Here is a 24,581-nt window from a genome sequence, read left to right as displayed (position 1 = left end):
CAGTGGTAAACATGGCCTTGTCCCAACTTTTTTGAGATGTGTTGTTGTCATGAAATTTAAAATCACCTAATTTTTCTCTTTAAATGATACATTTTCTCAGTTTAAACATTTGATATGTCATCTATGTTCTATTCTGAATAAAATATGGAATTTTGAAACTTCCACATCATTGCATTCCGTTTTTATTTACAATTTGTACTTTGTCCCAACTTTTTTGGAATCAGGGTTGTATATATATGTATATATAATAATATGCACCAAAATTTTATCAGAATAGTACTCCAGTACTGTACTTATTCTACTGTTATTTCTGTTTCAGCATTGGCTGCATTTGCCACTTGGCAAATCTTTGTGTGAAGGCCGGTGTGAAGGCGCTGCCATTTAAAGTAGATGACCTTCTGGTGGATGTGTTCTACTTTTTCCACCACAGCTCAAAGCGCATTCAGGATTCAAAGAATTTCAGCAGTTTACGGAGGTTAGCTAACAGACCTATCATATCACTAAAACATAAGGAGTCTTTGAGATTCTCTTCTGGTAGTCTTCCAGCTGTTCTTCAATTAATTGTTCTACATTAAATTCTAGGTAGAGGAGCAGCAGATCTTGAAGCACTGTCCTACCCGTTGGCTGTCCCTAGAGAAAGTCTGCAACCGCCTGCTGAGCCAACTGCCGGCCTTGCGAAGCTACTTTGCCAGTCATAAAGATGTTGAGAAACCGGGCAAAGTCAAGTCGATAAATGACAGGCTACAGGGACCCCTGACTGAGCTGAGACTGTTGTTCCTGCAGGACATTATGCCAGTGCTCAATCAGTTTAACATCCTTTTTCAAGGGGAGGATTGCATGGTTGGCAGTCTCCTTCCTGAGATGGACAGGCTTCTACGGAAGTTTGCTGTGAAGTTCTTGGAGCTGAAGCATGTCAAGCCCTGCAGGAACCTTAGGGAATTTGATGTGGGCAACCAGGAGCTGCAGCAGTCCAATGACAAGCTGGCAGTGGGGCCTGCAGTCAGATCTCGCCTGGTGGAGCTAGAGGAAGACCTGGACGCAAAAAACGTCCAGGTCTTCTTTTCCTCTGTCAGAGGATTTCATGAGGCTGCTGTCAGGAAGATGATGGATAAATTTCCATTTGACAGTGAAGTGTTGGTCAATCTTGCAGTGTTACATCCATCTAAAAAGGATGACCTGGACTATAGTGGTGTTGTCAATTTAACTTCCTCTTTTGGCTTTTACCTGGACCTGGAGCAGTTGAAGGAGGAGTGGGAGAACTTTCAGCTTATGCCAGATGATGTTGTGCCATGCAGGGCAAATGATGGCAAAAAAGTACCAATAGATGTATATTGAGGAAAGGTCTTCGATGTAAAAACTGCTCTGGGTGTTGCCAGGTTTCCAGTGCTGAAACAACTTTTTACTGCTTTGCTGTGCCTCCCACATAGCACTGCAGATAGTGAGAGGGCTTTTTCATTGGTTAGGAAAATTCATATGGAGTACAGAAAAAATATGGCTGCAGACACATTAACTGCATATCTGCAAATTAAAATGAACTGTGATGAGGAGCTACCCAAGCAGTGATTTTATACGGTAGCTAGTGCCAAATCTGCAACATCTTTGTACAACAAAGAACACTCCAAAAAGGAATAAGATTTAAATTCTTGTTATAAATTACTGGAAAGATTTTCAATTTAACTTCATTACTTATTAATATTTTCACTTATCCTTGTTTAGATAATATACTTGCTGTGGTTCAGTCATCTTTAGTTGACTTAATATTGATTTAATATTAATACATTTTCATCTCATTATCTCTAGCCGCTTTATCCTGTTCTACAGGGTCACAGGCAAGCTGGAGCCTATCCCAGCTGACTACGGGCGAAAGGCGGGGTACACCCTGGACAAGTCGCCAGGTCATCACAGGGCTGACACATAGACAACCATTCACACTCACAGCTACGGTCAATTTAGAGTCACCAGTTAACCTGACCTGCATGTCTTTGGACTGTGGGGGAAACCGGAGCACCCGGAGGAAACCCACGCGGACAACATGCAAACTCCGCACAGAAAGGCCCTCGCCAGCCACGGGGCTCAAACCCGGACCTTCTTGCTGTGAGGCGACAGCGCTAACCACTACACCACCGTGCCGCCCATTTGCAAAATTTACATAAATAATTCTGGTATTACTGATACAATGTATATTAAATAATTAAGTTTATCGTTCAGTCATTCTCTTTAGTAGATAATTGTTTACTTGACTGTACATATAGTCCTTTTAATTCAGTTTTCTCTGGGTTCTAAAATTTCTTTTTATTCAGTACATGCTTATTTGATCCCTTTAACTTGATGCAGTGTGATAAATATGCCTATTACAATAGGAGTGTATAATGTGGAATAAAACAATCATTGCTTTGGATATTGGATTTTTTTTCTTGTGTATAAGGGCTCATGGGTGTATGTAAGGGAAAAGTACAGATTTTGTAAGGGCATGGGTAACTAAAGGTTGACATGTATGCAAACATAACGCTTCTCATTTAAACGAAAAAGTTCTATTTTGGTCTCATCCGTCCACAAAACATTTTTCAAATAGCCTTCTGGCTTCTCCACGTGATCTTTAGCAAACTGCAAATGAGCAGCAATGTCCTTTTTGGAGAGCAGTGGCTTTCTCCTTGTAGCCCTGCCATGCACACCATTGTTGTTCAGTGTTCTCCTGATGGTGGACTCATGAACATTAACATCAGCCAATGTGAGAGAGGCCTTCAGTTGCTTAGAAGTTACCCTGGGGTCCTTTGTGACCTCGCTGACTATTACATGCCTTGCTCTTGGAGTGATCTTTTGCCGCTTTTCCACTACAAACGCGGCTGAGTTGGGCTGAGTCGAGCTGAGTGGGGCTGTTGGAGTTGCATTTCGACTACAACCGCGCTGAACCGTGCTGGCTGGAAGTGGGTGGACACATTGGGTGGAGTTAGCGAAAGTGGGTGGACGTCATGTGATGTCGTTAGGTGGCGCAAACAGTGACATCAGTGACCTTTTAAGCGGTAGTCTCACGACCCGGATAGTAAACAATAAACATGGAGTCGTTAGTGTTGCTGGTCTTGGTGCTGTGGCTTGTTGTCACCGACAACGCCAACAGATACTGGCAAGAGCGTATAGATGAGGTGAGGTGCATAAGGCTTCATAATTCTCGTAATCCGTAATTCATCATCTTCCGGGTTTACGGTGTTTACAGATCCCAGCGTGCTCGCGGGGCGTGTGAGGACACTCCTCCTCACCAATCAGTGCACAGGGGAGTGTCTCCTCACGCCCCTAGCCCCACTCGGCTCGGTTTGGCTCGCTTCAGCCCCACTCCAAAACCATGCGAGTTTTGGGTGCTAAGCAGGGCTGAAGCAAGCTGAGTCGTGCTGCTCTGAGGTAGTCAAAATGCAAGCCGTGTCGGGCTGAAGTGAGCTGAAAAAGGGTAGTGGAAAAGGGCCATTTGTTGATCGACCACTCCTGGGGAGGGTAACAATGGTCTTGAATTTCCTCCGTTTGTATATAGTCTGTCTGACTGTGGATTGGTGGAGTCCAAACTCTTTAGAGATGGTTTTGTAACCTTTGCCAGCCTGATGAGCATCAACAACGCTTTTTCTGAGGTCCTCAGAAATCTCCTTTGTTCTTGCATTGTTCAGATTTGTTTTTAAATTTCATTTATTTTCTTTGTGTACATGTACACATTTTGAAAATGTGTGAAGTGTATTTCCAGTATTGGGCACATGTTGTCTCTCTGTTTTTCAATAAAAAGATTTGGAAAAAAAAAAAAATGTCAACAATACACGCATTTTTTACATAATGCCCTTTTCAAGATTATCTTAATTATGCGATTTGAGTGTCAGCAAGAGTGAAAGGGAAAGTGTAGAAGACCGTAGTAAGAGCAGCTATGTTGTATGGCTTAGAAACAGTGGCACTGACAAAAAGACAGGAGGCTGAACCGGAGGTAGCAAAGCTGAAGATGCAGAGATTTTCCTTGGGAGTGACAAAGTTGGACAGGATGAGTATTTCAGAGGGACAGCACATGCAGGATGGCTTGGAGACAAAGTGAGAGAGGCAAGATTGAGATGGATTGGACATGTACAGAGGAGAGATCCATGGTATACTGGGAAAAAAATGTTGGAGATGGAGCTGCCAGGTAGAAGGAAAAGAGGAAGGCCAAAGATGAGATTTATGGATGTGGTGAAGGAGGACACGAGGATGGTTGGTGTGACAGAAAAAGATACAGAGGACAGGAAGAGATGGAGGGACATGATCCGCTGTGGTGACCCCTAACATGAACAGTCAAAAGTAGTAGTGATTTGAGTAATGACTAAAACATTGATTAAAAACAGCAGAAATACTTTTTTTCCCTTTTGTCTTATACCATTTTGTATCATTTCCTCCATTTTTTTTAACCCACTTGTATTTATTTCATTATTTGATGACCTTTTCACTCGGTTTTCACTTCATACTGAATTTTGTGATACGAGTGTGCTACGTCAATAAATAAATATTCACTCGCCGCTTTTTTCTGGTCAAGCCTGAGGTGGATCAGGAGCTTATCCCAGAAACATTGAGCAGGAGATGGGAATATACTCTGAAAGTGCTGCCTGTTCATTCCAGGGAACTGTGCACACACACACACCAAAGGGCAATTTATCATGGCCAATCCACCTACTTGGGAAGTGGAGAGCAAACTGTAGAACCTGAAGGAAACCCACGCGGACATTGGAAGAACATGCATGGAAACTCCAAGCAGACATTAACCTGAGTGCAGACTGAACCCAGGACTCTACCCACTGCACCACTTTGCTGCCATAAATAGTTGTTCATTAATAGTAGTAGTAGTAGTAGTAGTAGTAATAATAATAAAAAACAACTTTATATGTAGTGAAACTGTCTTGATTTAAATATCCACAATTTAAAGCAAATCAAGAACACCAACAACTCAAAAATGAACATCTCTGTAAAATAGTTTGATTTAATGGACCAAAGAAAGTTATACAAAGAAAGGCTGAAAAATATGAAACTGATACTGTACAAGGGACATAAATGGACTAAATTTTAAAGCAAATTCTGTTGGTGAGCTTGAACACCAATGCCAGTTTCCATGAAATATCAGGTCACTACAAGTTAGATTACAGGATCATGATGAATAAAACTAAGGCTGAGACCATAGGACATTAAATTATGTATACAACCAGGTACAGTCGGCACTACAAAAAGCCAGAATTCTCAGTCGCATATGGCAGAAGTCAACATAAGATGTAAAGGATATTCTTACGAGCCCATCTTTAATCACTGCCTAAAATCAGCCAGTGAACTCAGACAAACTATGAAATACACCTGAGATATTAATTACATAATGCACAAGGTTGTCTTGGATATTTCAGCTTGAGAAGAAAACTGAAGGTTTTAGTCCATGTTGGAAGCAAAATATACTTCATGGAGAGGAGGAGAAAAAAAAATTCCCCCCATACACCACAAACCCTGAAAATTGTTCATGTTAGCCTATTCATTAGCTAGGGCTTAAGGTCAATTTAGCCTTTACACTCTCTGTGTGTGTGTATATTACACGCACACACACCCCTTCTCATCTCATCTTCTCTAGCCGCTTTATCCTGTCCTACAGGGTCGCAGGCAAGCTGGAGCCTATTCCAGCTGACTACGGGCGAAAGGCGGGGTACACCCTGGACAAGTCACCAGGTCATCACAGGGCTGACACATAGACACAGACAACCATTCACACTCACACCTATGGTCAATTTAGAGTCAGCAGTTAACCTAACCTGCATGTCTTTGGACTGGGGGGGAAACCGGAGCACCCGGAGGAAACCCAGGCGGACATGGGGAGAACATGCAAACTCCGCACAGAGGCCCTCGCCGGCCATGGGGCTCGAACCCAGACCTTCTTGCTGTGAGGCGACAGCGCTAACCACTACACCACCGTGCCGCCCCCACACACACCTTACTTTTGGTAAATTAATTATAATAAACCTCCTTAAGCCTCGGTCACAACCGGCCGTACATGCTCCTACGGCTGGTCTACGTGCAAAAAATGCAAGAAACGCACGGAGGGCGCGCGTGTGACGTGCTGATTTCAGCCGTAGACTGGCCGCGGAGGTTCTTTGTCATGTCAAACAAACTCTACGGGCGCTTATGTTTTTTTCAGGTTGCAAGACAAACTTACGGCCAACGCGCGTCTTTCTCCATGAACAAAATTTGGGAAACGCCAAAAAATTGTACGTCCGGTTGTGACCTAGGCTTTAGGAAGATTCATACACAATGCTAGTTACATTTCACTTAAAATGGAAAAGTGAAAGATGGCCACACAATGGTTTAATTAAAAAAAAAAAAAATCCCCACCCTATAGACAAAAGGATCTATACAACATATAAATTCTGTATAACAAAGAACACATTTAAGAGTCTTTCCCTTTTAATAAGGAACAAAGACAATAGCACTACATACACAGGTACCTTAATAATAGGGCCACTACATTTTCTACATAATCCAAGTGCACCGCTATGGTGTTTTTCAAAGTGGGATATTACAGGACTTGCTAAATCCTGAAACGGTGAAAAGGGGTCTAATCCCAATTATGGAAGGCCACGCACCAATAACGCGTCTATAATGCATATTTACAGCCCCTGAGTCTCAGCAGTTATCATGCATCTTGGACTGTGATTAACGTTTACCACTTGGTTTTAAGGCATGTCCAGATGTGAACTATGGAAGACAAATTCTTCTTAAAAAAAAAAAAAAAGTATATAAAAATTACAATAAAATCCAGCTTAGGACTTTAGCTGAGGGAGTAGGGAAATTAAATATTTTTGCGTAAGTGGTAGTGGGCCTCGAACCAGGGCAGTGGTAGCTCAGTGGCTAAAACACTGGACTTCTGATTGGAATATCGCAAGTCCACTGCTGGGCCCTTGAGCAAGGCCCTTAACCTGCAATTGCTCAGTTGTATGAATGACACACATACAAAACATCTGCCAAATGCAAATATAACAGAAAATAGATAAATTGTAGGTGATTGCTTCTTCAGATGAAAAAATAATCTCTGCTCTGAAACAGAGGGAAGCTCCAGACTTGCTAAAACTGTTGTACTGAATGGTGGAAAATACAATGCGAGAAATGCCTTGCGTGAGGTTAAATCACCATACATAGGGGGAGTTTTCTAATTAGACAAAATTTTAAATAATTTTTTTTAAGTGGCAAAGACAGCAGTAAAACAGACAAGTGACTCAGCTGAATGTATTGAAAGGGACACTGAAATTGGCATTAAAAAAAAAAAAAGTCTCATCTGTGAGGGGAACAATCTGCCTACAGGTGTTAATTTCTGGGTCTTTGCTGAATCACTTGCGCTAGAATTAAAACCTCATTAAAAGTGGAATGATCTTAAGCATTACGGCACGTCTCATTGTAGCATAAGCTGCTTCAAATTTTCATGCAAGATTGTGTCTTTGACATCTCGGAAGACGAGACGGATGTTCTCTGTGTTAATAGCTGTGGTAAAGTGATGGTAGAAGGGTTTCAGCTGCTGCTCACGCCGCTTACCACGGAAGCATTCCACCAGGAATTTCTGTACATCAGCCAGATCGTGGGGCTCTCCAGTGAAGTCGGGGAAATAGTCAGCAATAGACACAGTCTTTACCTTCTCCTCCAGAAGGTCTGTTTTATTGAGGAAAAGAATGATGGACGCTTTAGAAAACACTCGGTTGTTGACGATGGTGTCGAATATGTTGAGTGACTCCATGAGCCTGTTGGTCTGACGGTCTTCCATAAGAACCTGGTCAAACTCGCTAGATGATGCCAGAAAGAGCACAGAAGTGACACAGTCAAAGCACTCGAACCATCGTCGACGCTCTGACCGCTGCCCGCCCACATCCACCATCTTAAATGGAACGTTCTTGATCTCAAAGTCATACTCATGGATGCCCTTCGTAGGCCTTCGTGCCAGAAGTATGTCCTGTTGGGTTGGTAGGTAATCCTACAAGTAAAAGACCAAAAAAATCCATTATAAAAATAAAACAATCATAGCAAAAATCTTTAGTATGTATATATTATCCTCCTTAACTACAGTGTATTGCTCAATTTTCAAGTCAATAGGATTTACCACGTGTCCGATTCTGTCCAAACCGTCCAGGAAATATTTCACTGATTCACCCTATAGACACAGGGGGAGGGAGCTCAATGTTATAATCCAGCAATTCATACAATGATTATACAACACTACCTAGGAATTCAGCACCAGTAAAAACATGGGATTTTTTGAGAACTGATATGGACATTAATTTATGTGAATTCATGCGAAAATCAAGTTTAGATAGTTATAAATTAAAAACAACTTTTTTCCCCCCATATACATCCACCTGTACCCACTACAAATTTCTAAAAGGGTTAATTAAATAATAAAATCAAAACAAAGTCTTGACTGAAATAGAAAATCCATCTAAACACCTCAGAATGCATAATGACCAATATGAATCAGATTATTAAATTCACTACAATAAATTCAGTGTTGTTCAACAACTTTTATGGAATAGGAAATCGGTTACGAAACCAGACATGCAACACAAATCCCAGCGCATTATAAGCTACTTCAAATTTTTCTGGCATAACAACCATGACCCTTGCCCCTCAGTGCTCAAGCCTAAACAGAAAAATCACCAGTTCTCCCCAATCCCTTATTTCCCTCCTTCATGTAATGAGAACAGTGCTCCATTTTAACCTTCAGCCTGTGCTTTCAGTCAAAGTGATATTGTTTGAATCTGTTCCTGGATCTTACAACTCACATGATTCCACAAATCCTGAGATTATTTAATTGCATTTCAGAGTTACCAAGATTACAAATAAAATGATAAGTTATATAAACTTTACCGAAATAGACTGGCATTAGCTTACTTTGATTCCAAGAGACTGCTAAAGGAAAATGAAAAGGGAACAAGAAAACACCGACCACATGACAGGAGTTTCACTTTCTGCTATGAACTATTGTGTGATGACTTCTTACATTAAAACCCTAGATTTCAGACTGTGCAAGGAAATAAGAAAAAAAAAAATCTAAAACTGGATTTAAGGCTTGAAATGTCTAAAAGTTCAAGTCTTTTTTTTTTTTTATAAAAAGAGACCTCAATTAGACATTCTCACTGCTTACTGATAGGAGACTGGTCTAAATGGTTCAGCAATTATTCCTACAGAAAATGGTCCAATAGTGGCTAGTAAAGGGTGTGTGCATGAAGATACAAATACATTATTCAGAATAAACAGATAATGGGCTTTAAATAGGTGGTATACTATTGTTTTAGCATAAATACGCAGGTATTACAGAAAATCACATGCACCGAGTGGTCAAGAAATTTGGATTATTTCTCGATAATCACTTCGAGCAACTCAGGAAAATGGCGGCCAATCGCTTTGTCACCATAAGTGAGAAAGAATAACAAATTTTGAAAGAACATGCTGTTCCAAAAAGCACTAAAAGATGCTACGAAGTTTGGCCCAAAACTATTCAAAGGTAAAGTGAAATTGTGATTAATTTGACCTATTTCAAAACAAAGTATTTTATGTGACTCAGCATAAATAAGTGACAAGTTTGTGCGCATTACATTTGCATGCCGCTTTTGAAGTTATTTTTTAAATAAAAACCTGTGTATTTTTACTAAAACAATTATCTGCCTCAGGCTCAGTGAATAATAACTATGACTTCATTTCGGTTATTATTCACTGATATTCATGTCACCTTTGGCAAATAATTGTTAATTATTGGCCGTCTTCAGCGGTTTGCTCCAGTAGCCCGACCAAAACACTGCTAGTGGGCAAAAATTCACAAAATACTTGTATTTATATAACCACTGCTCCAAACTCCAGGATCACTAAAGTACATCTACCTGTACCTATCCATCTATCTACAACCACAGTGGACAGGTCAACATATGTGTGCTCTTCAAAAATGTATTTAATTACTTTAAATAAATATTAAACATTGCCAGTTAAGGAGCCCCAGCAGCACTGCTTCACAGGATCCTGAGAAGTTATCCAACAAAAAGGACAATTGGCAAAGTGTAAAATCTAACAAGTTACAAATAACTTTAATAGTAAAAATCTGGTTTAGGTCAAGTTCACGTCTGGTTCAAATATGAATACATATATAAAAGTATTATAAATACTGTTATAACAACAGTATCTACAGCTCATGCGTGTGGAATGCAGCTTACAGCTGAGAACACTTTGACAGCACCGTACAACCAGTATGACGGAGGAATGACTGCTAAGGCAAGGATTAAAGAGCTCAACATTCCTATACTAAGACCACCAAACACCAGCATAACAAAAACCTTCATAACTAAAACTCAAATCAAGCAAGCTACAAACATCCTGTGTACACACGGCTCTTCAGAACATAAAGAAAACGGAGTGTTTTAATTTCATTTTCTTTTTAGTACTTATTCAGGGTTTTCTCATGAGGTCACAAAAACCACTGAAAATAAAACCAAGTGTGAATTTTACATTTTGCAAAATGTAACATTAATAAGTGCTGCGAACATTTCATGCACCAGATGTGTAGTTTTGATAAATCACAGCATCAGTAGAACCTCACAGAGTTTGTTTGGATGCTCCGCTCATCTGTACGATTCCTGTGGTAATAAGGTGTGATGCTGGTTTTCAATAACTCACCAACTGGAACTCTCTTCTGCGGTCGTAGGCGCTCTGGATGCCGCTGTCAGCCCACAGGGTGTGGATGGAGGGCAGATAATGCAGGAAGACTTTGGTCTCTACAATTCCCTGAGACATTGTGGCTGAGCGTGTGTCAAAGCTCATCAGGAGCTCCCCATGTGTCTGGTTAGAAGAGTCTCCCCAAGGGATGTGCAGCTTCTCTCTGGCATCAACCAGCACTCGGATTCCTACACACACCAAGTGATTAGATATATATAAAAGCATGCACGTGGTGCTACTATTTCCAGTTCAGTACGATTTCGGTCAGCAGAAGTTAAGCCTTAAGCATGGAGAAATTTTAATTTGAATAACAAAAACATGGACTTTAGCTAGACTAGCTAGCTAAGTGCAAAAAAAAAAAAAAAAAAAAATCCTAAAATAAAATGTCAGTTCGAGTCAGTTTAGCAAGTGTTACATCATCACTATCATATTTCGTATGATCGACTGTGGGCTTTCTTAAAGAAATAAACGAAAGACAGTTAAGAGTTTATCGAAAGGAAAGAAAACAAAGTTTTGTGTGAAGTACAAGGCGTGGCGCGCAGTGCTGAGCTACTGTGGCTAATTCACGTCTGACGGCTTTTATCCGCTTCACCTCGAGACTTCTCGCAACAAGTCGGTCACGGAAATCACCTTCACTGCGAAATACGAGAAAGCCGAGCAATCTGGACAGATCAGAAAAAACTTCCCTAGTCGACAAACCGTCACACCTTTGATAACATTGCTGTAGATGGTGGCCCGGAACTCCTCTTTGGCCCGCTGATCGAAGTCCTGCCCGTGAATTATGCGCATTTGCTTCAGGAAAGTTGACTTGCCGCTCTCGCCAGCTCCGAGCAGTAATATCTTCACCAGCCGCTTCACGTACGTCTTCTCCCGATTAATACATCTGTCTATCTCTTTAGATTTCCTCTGCTGCTCGACTTCGTTGCTGGACAACAAACAACTGGGGATACAAACTATCGCCGTCCGGGAGGGCAGGAAATCAGCCATTTTTGTAGTAACAACTTCATGGATCCATCACTGACGAGAGCGCGCTCCGTGCGCGTGCACAAAAAAAAAAACTTGGGCGGTAACTTAGCATCGAGTTTTGCTCAGGTTGCTAATCACTGTTTGTTTGGGGTTTTTTTTTTAATAAATACTCGGACATCCTTTAAAATAAGCCATGAAATATTATTTTAAACTATTTAAAATCTAGTTTTGTTTAGTATCTCGACATTCAAAGCCAACCTAGGTTATCAATTAATTCACTTATCATTTTTGTCGATAAACAAGGAGATAATAGACGTGCACTGATTTTATTACGAAGTGTTGCGCGCTTTTTTTTGCTGAATAAGTATTCATTACACAAAACTATAAACCTACAACAGGTTAATAAAGTGTATTTATTAAATTAATAAACAAAATGACATTGTTTGTAATGCTAGGCCATGACTTTCGTTTCGTGGTGAAGCGAAGGCTACGGGTAGGGGAAAAAAAGGCAACAGGTGAGGAATTAGCGCCCTCTGGTGGTGTTTGGTGTGTGAAACAGCGCCCTCTGGTGATGTTTGGCATGTAAAACAGCGCCCTCTGGTGGTGTTTGGTGCATGAAACAGCACCCTCTGGTGATGTTTAGCTTGTAAAACAGCGCCCTCTGGTGGTGTTTGGCATGTAAAACAGCGCCCTCTGGTGGTGTTTAACTTGTAAAACAGCGCCCTCTGGTAGTGTTTAGGGTGTAAAACAGCTCCCTTCAGCTTTCTCTGCATGCTATGGTAGGCTTTTACTTGTAGAAGCGGAACTGCTCGCTGATTGGCGGAGTTCAGCGTCGTCTTTGTGGATATCACTATGATAATAAGAGATTAGACGCCAGCCGGATCGGAAAGCCTCGCACGTCTGCGTCTTCATTTTATTCCTTGGTCCTTTTCAGCCATCGGTGGACTGTAAACGTATTCGCAGGCTAAAGACGCCAACATGACTATAAGAAACGTGCAGGATCACGGTCAGCGTTACAGACCGCGGATGGCTTGTCTGAAAAAGGTGGGTTGACAGTCAAAACATCATCAATTAAGGTTTTTGTGTCTTATCCAGCAAAACACATGGGTTTACCAGGGTGATGTTCTCTAGTGATCGGCTGTTTCAGTGTGAATTACAGTTTGAGTGTGTTTTCTTCAGTCAGGTCTAATGTTCATATACACCTTGTGCAATACAATAACATACCTGATGCTTTTTTGCAATGCATTTTTCTGTATCTGACTAACTCCACACTTGACCTCAGCATTTGCATGTTCTTTATAAGTAACTGTTGCTTTTGTCTATTCAGGTATATCTAAACATACAGCGTCACATGACTTATTAATTGTGCCAGACTGTGTGTCTGGTGAAAACAACATCAATTTTGTTCAAATAAAACTGAGCTACTGAGAACACCTGTGTGTTTTTGTTATCTGTATCTTGAGTCTGTCAGGAAATCCTGATTCCCAAATAAAAGCAGTTTAATCCTATAGTTTATATACACACTATATGAATGCAAAGGTTCTACCTGCAAATAAATTGTCCACCCTATCATGTTTAGAACTGATTCCCATCAAAGGTAAGGGGACCGTGTGGTTAAAGGTATTAGACTAGCTTTATCGCCCACCTTTATGCAACAATGAAATCGCTCGCAACCCTAAAATATTGCCTGAGTGATTCATATTTTGAAGTAAACAAATACTGTGTTTTGGGCTTCAAAAAAACCTGACACTTGGTCCCTGTTGGGATTGTAATAGACCAATCATTTGGTCAACAGCTTGCTGTGATCAGGATGAGGGTGCATGATTCTCCAAATCATCTTCAAAAGCCAGACACCCTGAGAAAGCTCATAGCAACTTCAAACAGTCATAGAGATCAACCAGTCAAGCAGTGGGTATATTTCAAAGGGGTCAGCTATCGGGGAATGAAACAGCATGTAAGAGTCCAGCAGGGATCACTTCGTCCATCAGTATTGCAGGCTTCAGACCTTACAGACTGTGGAAACTGCTTTTTTGCTATTAAACAGTTTGCATTTTGTGAAGCTCTTTTTTTCCCTGGTATGCAGAATATGAGCCCTCTGTAAATGTTTACAAGCAAACAATGTCAGATACATAGCAGTAGGACAACATGGAATGGGGTTGAACCTGATGGGCTTTTTCCCCCTCACACTTCATGTTTTACTCAACAGCTTTATGAATTGAGTCCCATTATATATTGACAGGGTGGCACAGTGGTGTAGTGGTTAGCGCTGTCGCCTCACAGCAAGAAGGTCCGGGTTCAAGCCCCGTGGCCGGCGAGGGCCTTTCTGTGTGGAGTTTGCATGTTCTCCCCGTGTCCGCGTGGGTTTCCTCCGGGTGCTCCGGTTTCCCCCACAGTCCAAAGACATGCAGGTTAGGTTAACTGGTGACTCTAAATTGACCGTAGGTGTGAATGTGAGTGTGAATGGTTGTCTGTGTCTGTGTCAGCCCTGTGATGACCTGGCGACTTGTCCAAGGTGTACCCCGCCTTTCGCCCATAGTCAGCTGGGATAGGCTCCAGCTTGCCTGCGACCCTGTAGAACAGGATAAAGCAGCTAGAGATAATGAGATGAGATATATTGACATAAATCTGACAACATAAACAGTGCAATGTATTGCTTCTCAGATAACATATTAGTTAATCATTCTTGGGATTCACTGCAAACATTTTAAGTGAATCCCATCTTGTGATGCACTATTACTCATATTGTCCAGGATGCTTTGCTGGTAAATTTATATGCAGACTGATGAATATTAACCACTTAATTTCCATATGTGAAGAAAATGGGCTTGTTAGAAAATGACAAATTATCATCCTGTCTATCTTGGAATGACATTGAAGTTGAAGATAGTCAGGTAATTTATAGTTAATTTATACAATGGTTTATTTATACAGTCCACACAAAGCAACACAAGAAATGTTATATCAGCAGTAACTGAAAACCCTGCTTTATTTATTTTGTGTGTATTGTGTGCACTCAGTGTCTGGCTGAAGTTCCCCTTTAATGGTGAATTCTATGCATATGAAAGTGTTTTTTTTTTTTTTTTTTTTTCCCTCCTCTCTCTCCCCCCATTTTGTATATATAATGGCAGATGGAAGCTGTGGTGTTGGAAATGCAGGACCCTAAGACCGGAGTAAAGTCTCAAACCCAGAGACTTGTCATCACCACCATCCCTCATGCCATCACAGGTAAAAGCACAATGCCTTTTAGTTGCTGTGTGACAATGTAGATAATAATGCAGCAGAGAATCCTGTGAAATGCACTTGTCAATACAAAGCGTCTGAGACACTATGACCTGCAGAGCAGTTCTCCTACATGCATTGATTTCTTGAGAGCATTTACTCCTTAATATTGTTAGTTATTCCAGTGGACCATGCATTAGAGTCCTCTTATGAAGTATCCATTGCCATGACAACCTCAGTGTGGCTGGCTACAGTGACTCCCTCCTTGAGGCTGTGTGGTCTCAGGGAAGAAAAGCTCTTCTCTTCTTAGCTCCAAAATCATGAACAGTCTGAGATGTGAAATAGGGGCAGCCTATTTTCCTCTTCTGTGTACACAAAACACATTTCTGCTGATGGTATTGTGCAACATGGTTTAAGTTATGCTTAGCACTGTTTGTGGAAAGTGTGTTAGGTATGGAGAGGACACCCAAGGTGTTGATGAATGATTTAGTGAAATCACATGAATTGGATCAGCAGGCCAACCCTCCCTCATCACTAATGAAGCTGCTCTGATTCACTCGCACAGACTCCTGCTCATTTGGCCCCAATTAAAAGAGCTCATGCTGACCCTGTATAAGTGAATCTAGTCGTGATGTGTCAGTTGTTGTAAGATGCACCCAGGTTTACCAAGTGAACATTAAAATGGTGTTTACTTAATAGAAGGACATTTAATGTAAATTTATAAATGTGTGGTGCTCTGCGAAAACTCTTCAGCTGTCTTCTGGCAAACAACCAAAAAGGACAGAAAGATCTTATTTTCGACAAAATGGATCCAACTGTAGTATGGATTCCTCAAAACATTCATGTAGTCGACACAGAAATCTTTCTAATTCGACTGTCTAATCCTTAGCCTTTTACTCCATAGCGCCTCTTGTTTTTCCCATTTTGGCAAGTAAATAGCTTATTTCAATTAGTGTTTCATTTTTCAACCCGCATGTGCACCAGCACTCGACAGCTAATTACCAAGCCTGTCATGAGCTGAAAGAAATGTTTGAGTAAGTAAATAAATAAATAAAATGAAACTGTGCCATGCAGAGGGGAGCACAGCACTGCGATTCCGTTTGTTATGCTGTTTACCTCTGATCCATCGAAGTTCACTTTTAGACATTATGTGTACTACATGTGTTCGCCATGCTTCAGTAATTAACCTAAAGAAAAAGTCAGTTGTCCAACCTGCTATGATATTGGTTGCGACATTTATCAGTCATGCTCTATGGAGTTCAAATGTAGGGGGCATGTCATTCTATGTATAAATTTAAAAAAAAAAAAGACTAATAGGCTGCATGAGTCTACAGTCTGAGCTAGAACAGAATCAGGCTCAGTCTCACTTGTTCATAGCATTCTCTGTGTTTCTGATACTTAGATTCCTTATTTCATAATACTGACATAATCATGGCTATATTTTTCTCCATTTCATCCAGGAGAAGATATTGTTGAATGGATTTCTAATCGTTTCAAAATAGATGTTGCTGGTAAGTAGGGGCGTTTTCTCTCTGCCAGTCACAGGAGGATTTCTTAGAGAGGGAGAGAGAGAAAATGCACAAAGCTTTAGCATACATTACCTGCATGTAACAAATTGCCAGCATGCTGTTGTGATCTCATTGTTTATTCATAGTACAGTAAGTTGTTTTTTTTCACCGCAATAAGTCCATCCATCCATTATCAGTAGCTGCTTATCCTGTCCTACCAGGTTGCAGGCAAGCTGGAGCCTATCCCAGCTGACTATGGGTGAGAGGCAGGGTACACCCTGGACAAGTCGCCAGGTCACCGCAGGGGTGACACAGACAACCATTCACATTTACACCTACGGTCAATTTAGAACCACCAATTAGCCTAACCTGCATGCCTTTGGGCTGTGGGGGAAACCGGAGGAAACCCACGGGGAGAGCATGCGAACTCCACACAGAAAGGCCCTCGTTGGCCGCTGGGCTCGAACTCCGGACCTTCTTGCTATGAGGCGACAGTGCTAACCACTACACCACCGTGCCACCCCCGCACTAAGTCATCCTAAATTGTCTGAAGTTGCTTAGCTGGGTTTAGCCTTCCTCAGTTTGTCTGTTAAAAATGCAATCATTCAAATAAATTAAAACGCAAATATACATGTATAAGCTTTATTATTTGCGTGAGAGAATGTTTCTGTCTTATTTGATTGTAGAGGCACGAGCCTTAGGCACCATGATGGTGGCCTTTGGATATATTTATCCACTGCAGGATCACAAGAGACTAATCATCAGATCCGATGCCTCACTCTATCGCTTTCAGGTAACGTTAATGAATCTATCTCAAAATTTTCACACAGGATTTTGATTTACTATCAGTGTTTTTGATGATGGTATTAATAACACAAAAGTTTTTCATTATACTTTTACAGACACCATATTTCTGGCCTGCACAGCAGTGGCCAGTGGAGGACACTGATTACGGTCAGTAATAACATTGTTGTCTTTTCTTTTTTCCCCCTGCTAATATATTCATTAATATACAGTGCAATATGAATATAGGTTTTCCATGCCAAATGGAACTTGCCAAATATTTGCCATTGAATGTTATAGTATAAAAAAATGTAGAATAATCCTGGTCTGTAGAAAACCTAATGGTTATATTTCTGAACTTTTAAAGCAATATACCTGGCAAAGAGGAATATACGAAAAAAGGGGATGTTAGAGTTGCATGAACAGGTAAAGACTATGACAGTATTCATATACACCTCTTTAGAATCGCTCTAATCATATCTGTGAATTAGTGGTTGCTGTTTCCGGAGTATACATGTGTGGTGTTCATTATATGAGAAAATAATAATAAATATCTTCTATCAGGAGCAGTATAATCATCTACATAAATGGATGAACCACAAGTGGGACTTCATAGTGATGCAGGCTAAAGAGCAGTACAGGTCTGTCAGTTTTATAGATTATATTTTTCATTTTGCAAGTGGTGTCTGTCTCATACAATCAGCATGACTCTTGAAAGCTTAGGTGTTAGATTTTTCAAGTGCATCAGTATGTGTTTACTTCACACACAGGGCAGGGAAAGAGAGAAAGAAACCAGACAGAGTGGTTTTTGACTGCCAGGAGAGAGCCTACTGGGTAGTACACAGACCACCGGTGAGATAATAAGGCAACAGGAGGTTTTTCCCTCAGTAATTAAAAAAAAAAGGGCAAAATTTACATTTGTAAATTTAAGTGATCATTTTAAAAAAAATGCATGCTTTTGAATCTACATTAAAATAATGAATAAGTCATGTGTGACACAGAAAAGCAAGTTTTTACTGTATAATTTGACCTGCTAAATTTGTTTTAAAACTGTGTATTATATGCAGTGATTTAATTTTTGCACTCTAACTGAAAATAAATTACTTTTTAATACTTGTAGCAAATGGCAATGTGACCATGAAAAGCAATGCTTTTATTTTTAAATTTATTATTTTTTTTTTTTACTGTTCACCAAACAGCCAGGAACAGTTAGTGGGATGGACTATGGACTGGAACGACTAGTAGATCCCAATCAGGAGGAGGTAAAAAGGTAAGTTACAGTTGTTGAGTTGCCTCTGTGGACAAGTTATACATATTGCTGAGATGTTAACATGCTGTCGAAGAAAGTAGATGCCTCTAATCTGTCAAGGACACTAGTCTATCAGCTTATATGCAAGAGGATTTCTAATCTCACTGTTGCAGGAGAGCTTGCTAAACTTAGACATAATATTCTTAATATGTTGGACCAGAAGATAGCTATTATGATGGCTATGATTTTAGCTTATTAATTTTAAGCATCAGGATTTGGGGTACATCGTTTGAGAAATAAAGTTAGTGCTTTGTTTCTGATTGTTTTTCTGTTTCCTTTCTTTTATTTCCAGATTCTTTCCTGAAATGTGAATGAAACTGCTGTCACCTGTGTGAAAGAAGATTATCTTTACTTGACATGAATTTATTTTTATAATATACTGTATGATTAAAAGAGAATTGAGATTGAGGTATTTAGTGGATACAGGGGTAATTGTTCATTGCATATAGAAGCAATGTTTTCCAAGGCATTATCTTGTCCTATTTTTAATTATGTTTCAGAAAAAAACATCTGACTTCTATAGAAGAATAGTAAGTGGTGCTCTCTTTCTTATGGTTTGTTACTTTGCATGCATATACATACATGTTCACTGGCCACTTTAATAACCTGTCCACTTTATTAACCTGTAGACCTACTCATTTATGTAGTTATCCACTCACTCACGCGGACAATCTTTAGGCCAATTGGTCTGTCAGTTGCCAGCTTCTTATGAGGCTGTCTGCATCTATCTTGAGCACACTTCATCTACCGCTGGTTTGCTAGGTCTGTCGCAGTTTCCCCAGATAAACAATCATAATATCACACACACACACAGGGTGGGCAGCACGGTGGTGTAGTGGTTAGCGCTGTCGCCTCACAGCAAGAAGGTCCTGGGTTCGAGCCCTGGGGCCGGCGAGGGCCTTTCTGTGTGGAGTTTGCATGTTCTCCCCGTGTCCGTGTGGGTTTCCTCCGGGTGCTCCGGTTTCCCCCACAGTCCAAAGACATGCAGGTTAGGTTAACTGGTGACTCTAAATTGACCATAGGTGTGAGTGGTTGTCTGTGTCAGCCCTGTGATGACCTGGCGACTTGTCCAGGGTGTACCCCGCCTTTCGCCCGTAGTCAGCTGGGATAGGCTCCAGCTTGCCTGCGACCCTGTAGAAGGATAAAGCGGCTAGAGATAATGAGATGAGATGAGACACACAGGGTGTCCCAGTTTGTGAACCCTTTAGAATTTTCTATATTTCTGCATAAATATGACCTAAAACATCAGATTTTCACACAAGTCCTAAAAGTAGATAAAGAGAACCCAGTTAAACAAATGAGACAAATATTATACTTGGCCATTTATTTATTGAGGAAAATGATCCAGTATTCCATATCTGTGAGTGGCAAAAGTATGTGAACCTTTGCTTTCAGTATCTGGTGTGACCCCCTTGTGCAGCAATAACGGCAACTAAATGTTTCTGGTAACTGTTGATCAGTCCTGCACACCGGCTTGGAGGAATTTTAGCCCTGTAAAAAAAAAAAAATTCTCAAGTTCTCAACCAACAACCATTGATCACCCCAACGATTCTCTAGGCCGTTCACACCCAGCCCCCAGTGACCCACACCAACAGGATGACTCAACGACACCTTAGGATTGCTTTTTCATCCATGAGAGGATAAATACCTGATACTCCCTATTAATCAGACAGAATTGAAGAAGCCTTTCGGATGAGAGGTGAAATGTCTTCAAGCAAGTCCAGTTGCTCTCTTTTACCACCCACAGTCCAAAGACATGCAGGTTAGGCTAATTGGTGGCTCTAAATTGACCGTAGGTGTGAATGTGAGTGTGAATGGTTGTCTGTGTCTATGTGTCAGCCCCGTGATGACCTGGCGACTTGTCCAGGGTGTACCCCGCCTCTCACCCATAGTCAGCTGGGATAGGTTCCAGCTTACCTCCGACCCTGTAGAACAGGATAAGCAGCTAGAGATAATGGATGGATGGATTCTATACTTTATCTAGGTCCCTATTTAAATGTAAACAAATTTGTGATACTGACCATGTTAACTGCTTTGTACAAAAGGGCAGATTTTCCTCATGCCTAATCGATTCTATTGAACTATGTATTCAAACGACACTACGATGGATTTCATCTGAAATGGATTACATCTTTTTGCATGCCAGATTGGTTTATGCATGCCATTGTCATTAAAGCAAAAAGGAGACAAACCGAATACTAAAACTCTGAGATTCTGAAAATTGAAACTAATTAAATTAGAAAATAATGTAAGATAAAAGCATTTTCATTAGTGGTCTCGGAATTTTGGACCCCATTTTGTGTGTGTGTGTGTGTGTGTGTGTGTGTGTGTGTGTGTAAGAATGGTGTGGGTTTTTTTTTTAAAATACTATTGCAGACACTATATTACATTGCATATGACACATTTCAACATATATTACCCAATTTTATCTCCCGCCCCCCCGCTGCAGATCATCTTCACTCAACAGTGCATCATGAGGCCAAGAGTGAAGTCATCTGTGTCTATTGGAGCGTATGTCCTTTATCAAAACATGCACACATTTGCATTGCAAGAGGATTTTTACATGTCTTCTATACTCAGATTATACAGTTAGGTCCATATATATTTGGACACTGACACAAATTTTCTTTTTTTACCTGTTTACTGAAACATATTCAAGTTATAGTTATATAATGGACATAAAGTCCAGACTTTCAGCTTTCATTTGAGGGTATCCACATTAAAATTGGTTGAAGGGTTTGGGATGACCCAAAACATAAAGCCAAAGCAACCCAGGAGTTTATTAAAGCAAAGGAGTGGAATATTCTTGAATGGCCAAGTCAGTCACCTGATCTCAACCCAATTGAGCATGGATTTCACTTGTTAAAGACTAAACTTCAGACAGAAAGGCCCACAAACAAACAGCAACTGAAAACCGCTGCAGTAAAGGCCTGGCAGAGCATTAAAAAGGAGGAAACACAGCGTCTGGTGATGTCCATGAGTTCAAGACTTCAGGCAGTCATTGCCAACAAAGGGTTTTCAACCAAGTATTAGAAATGAACATTTTATTTGCAATTATTTAATTTGTCCAATTACTTTTGAGCCCCTGAAATGAAGGGATTGTGTTTAAAAAATGCTTTAGTTCCTCACATTTTTATGCAATCATTTTGTTCAACCCACTGAATTAAAGCTGAAAGTCTGAACTTCAACTGCATCTGAATTTTGTTCAAAATTCATTGTGGTAATGTACAGAACCAAAATTAGAAAAATGTTGTCTCTGTCCAAATATTTATGGACCTAACTATATATAATGCTGTTGTCCCACATTACATCACTGCAGCCTTGTCAAGTACACAGGAACATGCAAACAGCATGACCCCTTCCTTTATCCATGCCTTCCAAGCAACCCATGGTTAACAGATGATGTCACATACTGGGACCTTAACATGCCAACGTAAGTCCATTATTTCCTCATTGAGTTTAAAGTGGTATTTTTTTGGGGGGAGGTTAAATAATAAAAGGCTTCTTTTTTTTTGTCTTAAGTGTTGAAAATCCTACAAAAATGAGAGTGGAGCGCTGGACTTTCAGCTTTGGTGAACTGCTTTGTGATCCACGTGGACGGGCAGATTTCCGTCTTTTTCTGAAAAAGGAGTTCAGTGGTATGTAAAATGCAATAAACATGAATAAACTCATTGCTTCTGAAACACATTTACACCACTGCTGTATTGTAAAGTCATTGAATTTATAGTCCATCTCACAAAAAATCAAAACCTCTATTGTGATAGATTTCCCAGATGATACAAAAGAAATTTGCAAAGCAGATTTAGACCACATTTTCACATTCATACAAAGCATATGAGAGTTAACAAAGACAATGATGACGGTGATGGTTTAAGACACAAGACATTGTGTCTGTTTTCAATGGTGTTATGAGATTTAGAGATGGTTTCTGTTGATAAATAGGTGAGAATCTTGCATTTTGGGAAGCATGTGAAGATCTGAAATGGGGGGCTGCAGCTACAATGCAAGAGAAAGCTCAGCAGATCTACAAGTAATTGTAACACCACATACTTTTTTTATTATGAAATTTCTCAATGCTCTTTGTACATTATACACAATCCTCTCCACCGTCTGTTTTCTGTCATTTTCTAATATGGTTTTTATATGCATGCCGCATGAATACAACATTTGAATGGCTGTTCTTTAAAATTCATTTTTGCTGATGTTACATTTTGTGACATTTTTTTTTTTGTAGGACTTTCCTGGCTCGTGGAGCACCTCGTTGGATCAACATTGATGGAAAGACCATGGAGATCACTGTGAAGGGTCTGTCTCACCCACATCGCTATGTCCTGGATGCTGCTCAGACCCACATCTACATGCTCATGAAGAAGGTCAGGCATATTCCCAAAAACCATCAGCACCAATCAGCTATATAATGTTCTGATGAGTTTTACAACCATGAAATAATATTTGATTTGCATTCAGGATTCTTATGGACGATATCTGAAGTCCTCTGTATTTAAGGACACCCAGAAAAAGGCTGTTGCTCCTGAGCCGCACAGATTCAGGTTAGATTTAAAGTGGAAAGCATCAAGAATAATAATTCTTTTGTTAAAATTGAAATGGTGTCTGTACCAACTGACCCTTCCAGAGTGCAAATGTCATAATACACATGACATTTTGTCTCCTCTCAGTGAGGCTCAGCTGGAGCAGAATGCCAAGAAGCGAAGGCCCAGCCTGAGTCCCATCATCCTGAGGCAGCAGGAGGAGGCGCAAAAAGCCAAACTGGCTGCCAGTGGCCCTGTGGACATCACACAGGTTATGAGCAAACTGGCTCAGAAAAAATGAGCAAATAGAATAAATACAGCCACAGTATTTTTAACAGACTTTCATCATAGATCAAATTAACACATCTTTTGCTATGACTAAATACTAGTTTTAGGCACTTTACACTGTAAATCTTTTTAATGTATACTGCTAGATCTTTAATAATTATATGTTCAGTAGAATAAGCTAAGGCTTGAAGGGAATTTAAGGGTTAATATATTGTGTTGTATGTGTTTCTTTTGTAGCCCATATTTTTCATTGTACATGAGTGTCATGAGAACATCTGTGTTATGTCAGATTCTGTTATTTTGTGTTCAAACATTATCACTTGCATATAGTTCCATTTGCATAAAATTGCTCTGTCCATTTCTGTTCTTTACCATCCATGTAATAAAGTTATACATATTTTCCAATTCCCAACTGTTCCTGTCCTGTGTCTCCAAATCACGTGTCTGTCATTCATTATCTGTCATTGTTTATTTAGGGTTCTACATGTTTTGTTTTGTTCCATGGTATTGTTGTTGTATCTTGGCAGTGTAAAATATTGATGTAAAAAAAAAAAAGAATGAATGAGGTATTAGTATTAGATATTATTGTGAACTTTACAAAACGTAAGTAAAATTGTGCAGTAATGCATTGTGTATTATTATTATTATTATTATTATTATTATTGGTGTTCCACTCAGACATGCAGATTAGGTACAATGGAGCCACTGCCATTAGTGCAAGCTGCAGCAGTTTCCCAGCCATTATGTGTATATATATATATATATATATATATATATATATATATATATATCTCGCTATGGCAAAGCCAAATAAATTAAATTTAAATCTTAAAAAATAAAATAAAAGGTTCAACAAAGGTTGAATTATAACCCTCTAAAGACTGAATTATAACTCCCTAAAGGGTACCTTGGAGACTTTCTCAAATGGAAACAATCTGTTAGGGTTCTACAGGTAACCTTTAAGGCTTTCCACAGATGGACAAATTGAAGAACTATTAGGAGTAATATCGTAAAAGTTGTTTGATTTATTTATTTTTATTATATAATGTATCAAATATATGTATGTAATATGAGTTAAGTTTTAATGTGTATGTTCATATATACAGTATATGAAATAAAACTCTTATTGCAGTATATATTCAGAACAAAGTAATATATTTCTAATGCCATTGTACATGCAACATTTTATGGGAAATCATTAACTAGCATATATATATATATATATATATATATATATATATATATATATATTGCTTCTCTCATCAAAGC

General features: G+C 39.8%; 2 protein-coding genes across 5 annotated transcripts; one reads left to right on the top strand and one right to left on the bottom strand.

Annotated features, from left to right (window-relative positions):
• Nucleotides 1-4,954: 4,954 nt before the first annotated feature.
• On the bottom strand, nucleotides 4,955-11,757 carry gna13a (guanine nucleotide binding protein (G protein), alpha 13a). Its single transcript, XM_060939835.1, has 4 exons — nucleotides 11,418-11,757; nucleotides 10,672-10,898; nucleotides 8,111-8,161; nucleotides 4,955-7,984 (listed from the first exon to the last, which is right to left on the bottom strand). Exons 1-4 carry the CDS (start codon nucleotides 11,695-11,697, stop codon nucleotides 7,412-7,414), a joined length of 1,131 nt encoding a protein of 376 aa, XP_060795818.1. The 5' UTR covers nucleotides 11,698-11,757; the 3' UTR covers nucleotides 4,955-7,411.
• Nucleotides 11,279-23,751, top strand: rgs9b (regulator of G protein signaling 9b). Of its 4 annotated transcripts, XM_060939830.1 has the most exons (18): nucleotides 11,279-11,568; nucleotides 12,611-12,720; nucleotides 14,805-14,901; nucleotides 16,356-16,406; nucleotides 17,090-17,196; nucleotides 17,306-17,357; nucleotides 17,554-17,612; nucleotides 17,751-17,827; nucleotides 17,957-18,038; nucleotides 18,386-18,448; nucleotides 18,996-19,025; nucleotides 20,945-21,006; nucleotides 21,815-21,928; nucleotides 22,018-22,133; nucleotides 22,438-22,525; nucleotides 22,730-22,868; nucleotides 22,963-23,045; nucleotides 23,172-23,751. In XM_060939830.1, exons 2-18 carry the CDS (start codon nucleotides 12,655-12,657, stop codon nucleotides 23,323-23,325), a joined length of 1,440 nt encoding a protein of 479 aa, XP_060795813.1. In that variant the 5' UTR covers nucleotides 11,279-11,568; nucleotides 12,611-12,654; the 3' UTR covers nucleotides 23,326-23,751. The 4 variants fall into 4 exon arrangements, with proteins under 4 accessions (XP_060795813.1, XP_060795814.1, XP_060795815.1 ...); XM_060939831.1 differs by lacking the exon at nucleotides 16,356-16,406; XM_060939832.1 differs by lacking the exon at nucleotides 12,611-12,720 and having other exon boundaries at nucleotides 11,284-11,568; nucleotides 23,172-23,750.
• Nucleotides 23,752-24,581: the final 830 nt, after the last annotated feature.

The sequence above is a fragment of the Neoarius graeffei genome, chromosome 14 (genome assembly GCF_027579695.1).
Source record: "Neoarius graeffei isolate fNeoGra1 chromosome 14, fNeoGra1.pri, whole genome shotgun sequence".
NCBI classification, from domain to species: Eukaryota; Metazoa; Chordata; class Actinopteri; order Siluriformes; family Ariidae; genus Neoarius; species Neoarius graeffei.
The sequence above is the reverse complement of the archived record's forward strand: the minus strand, read 5'-3'. Positions and strand labels throughout refer to the sequence as shown.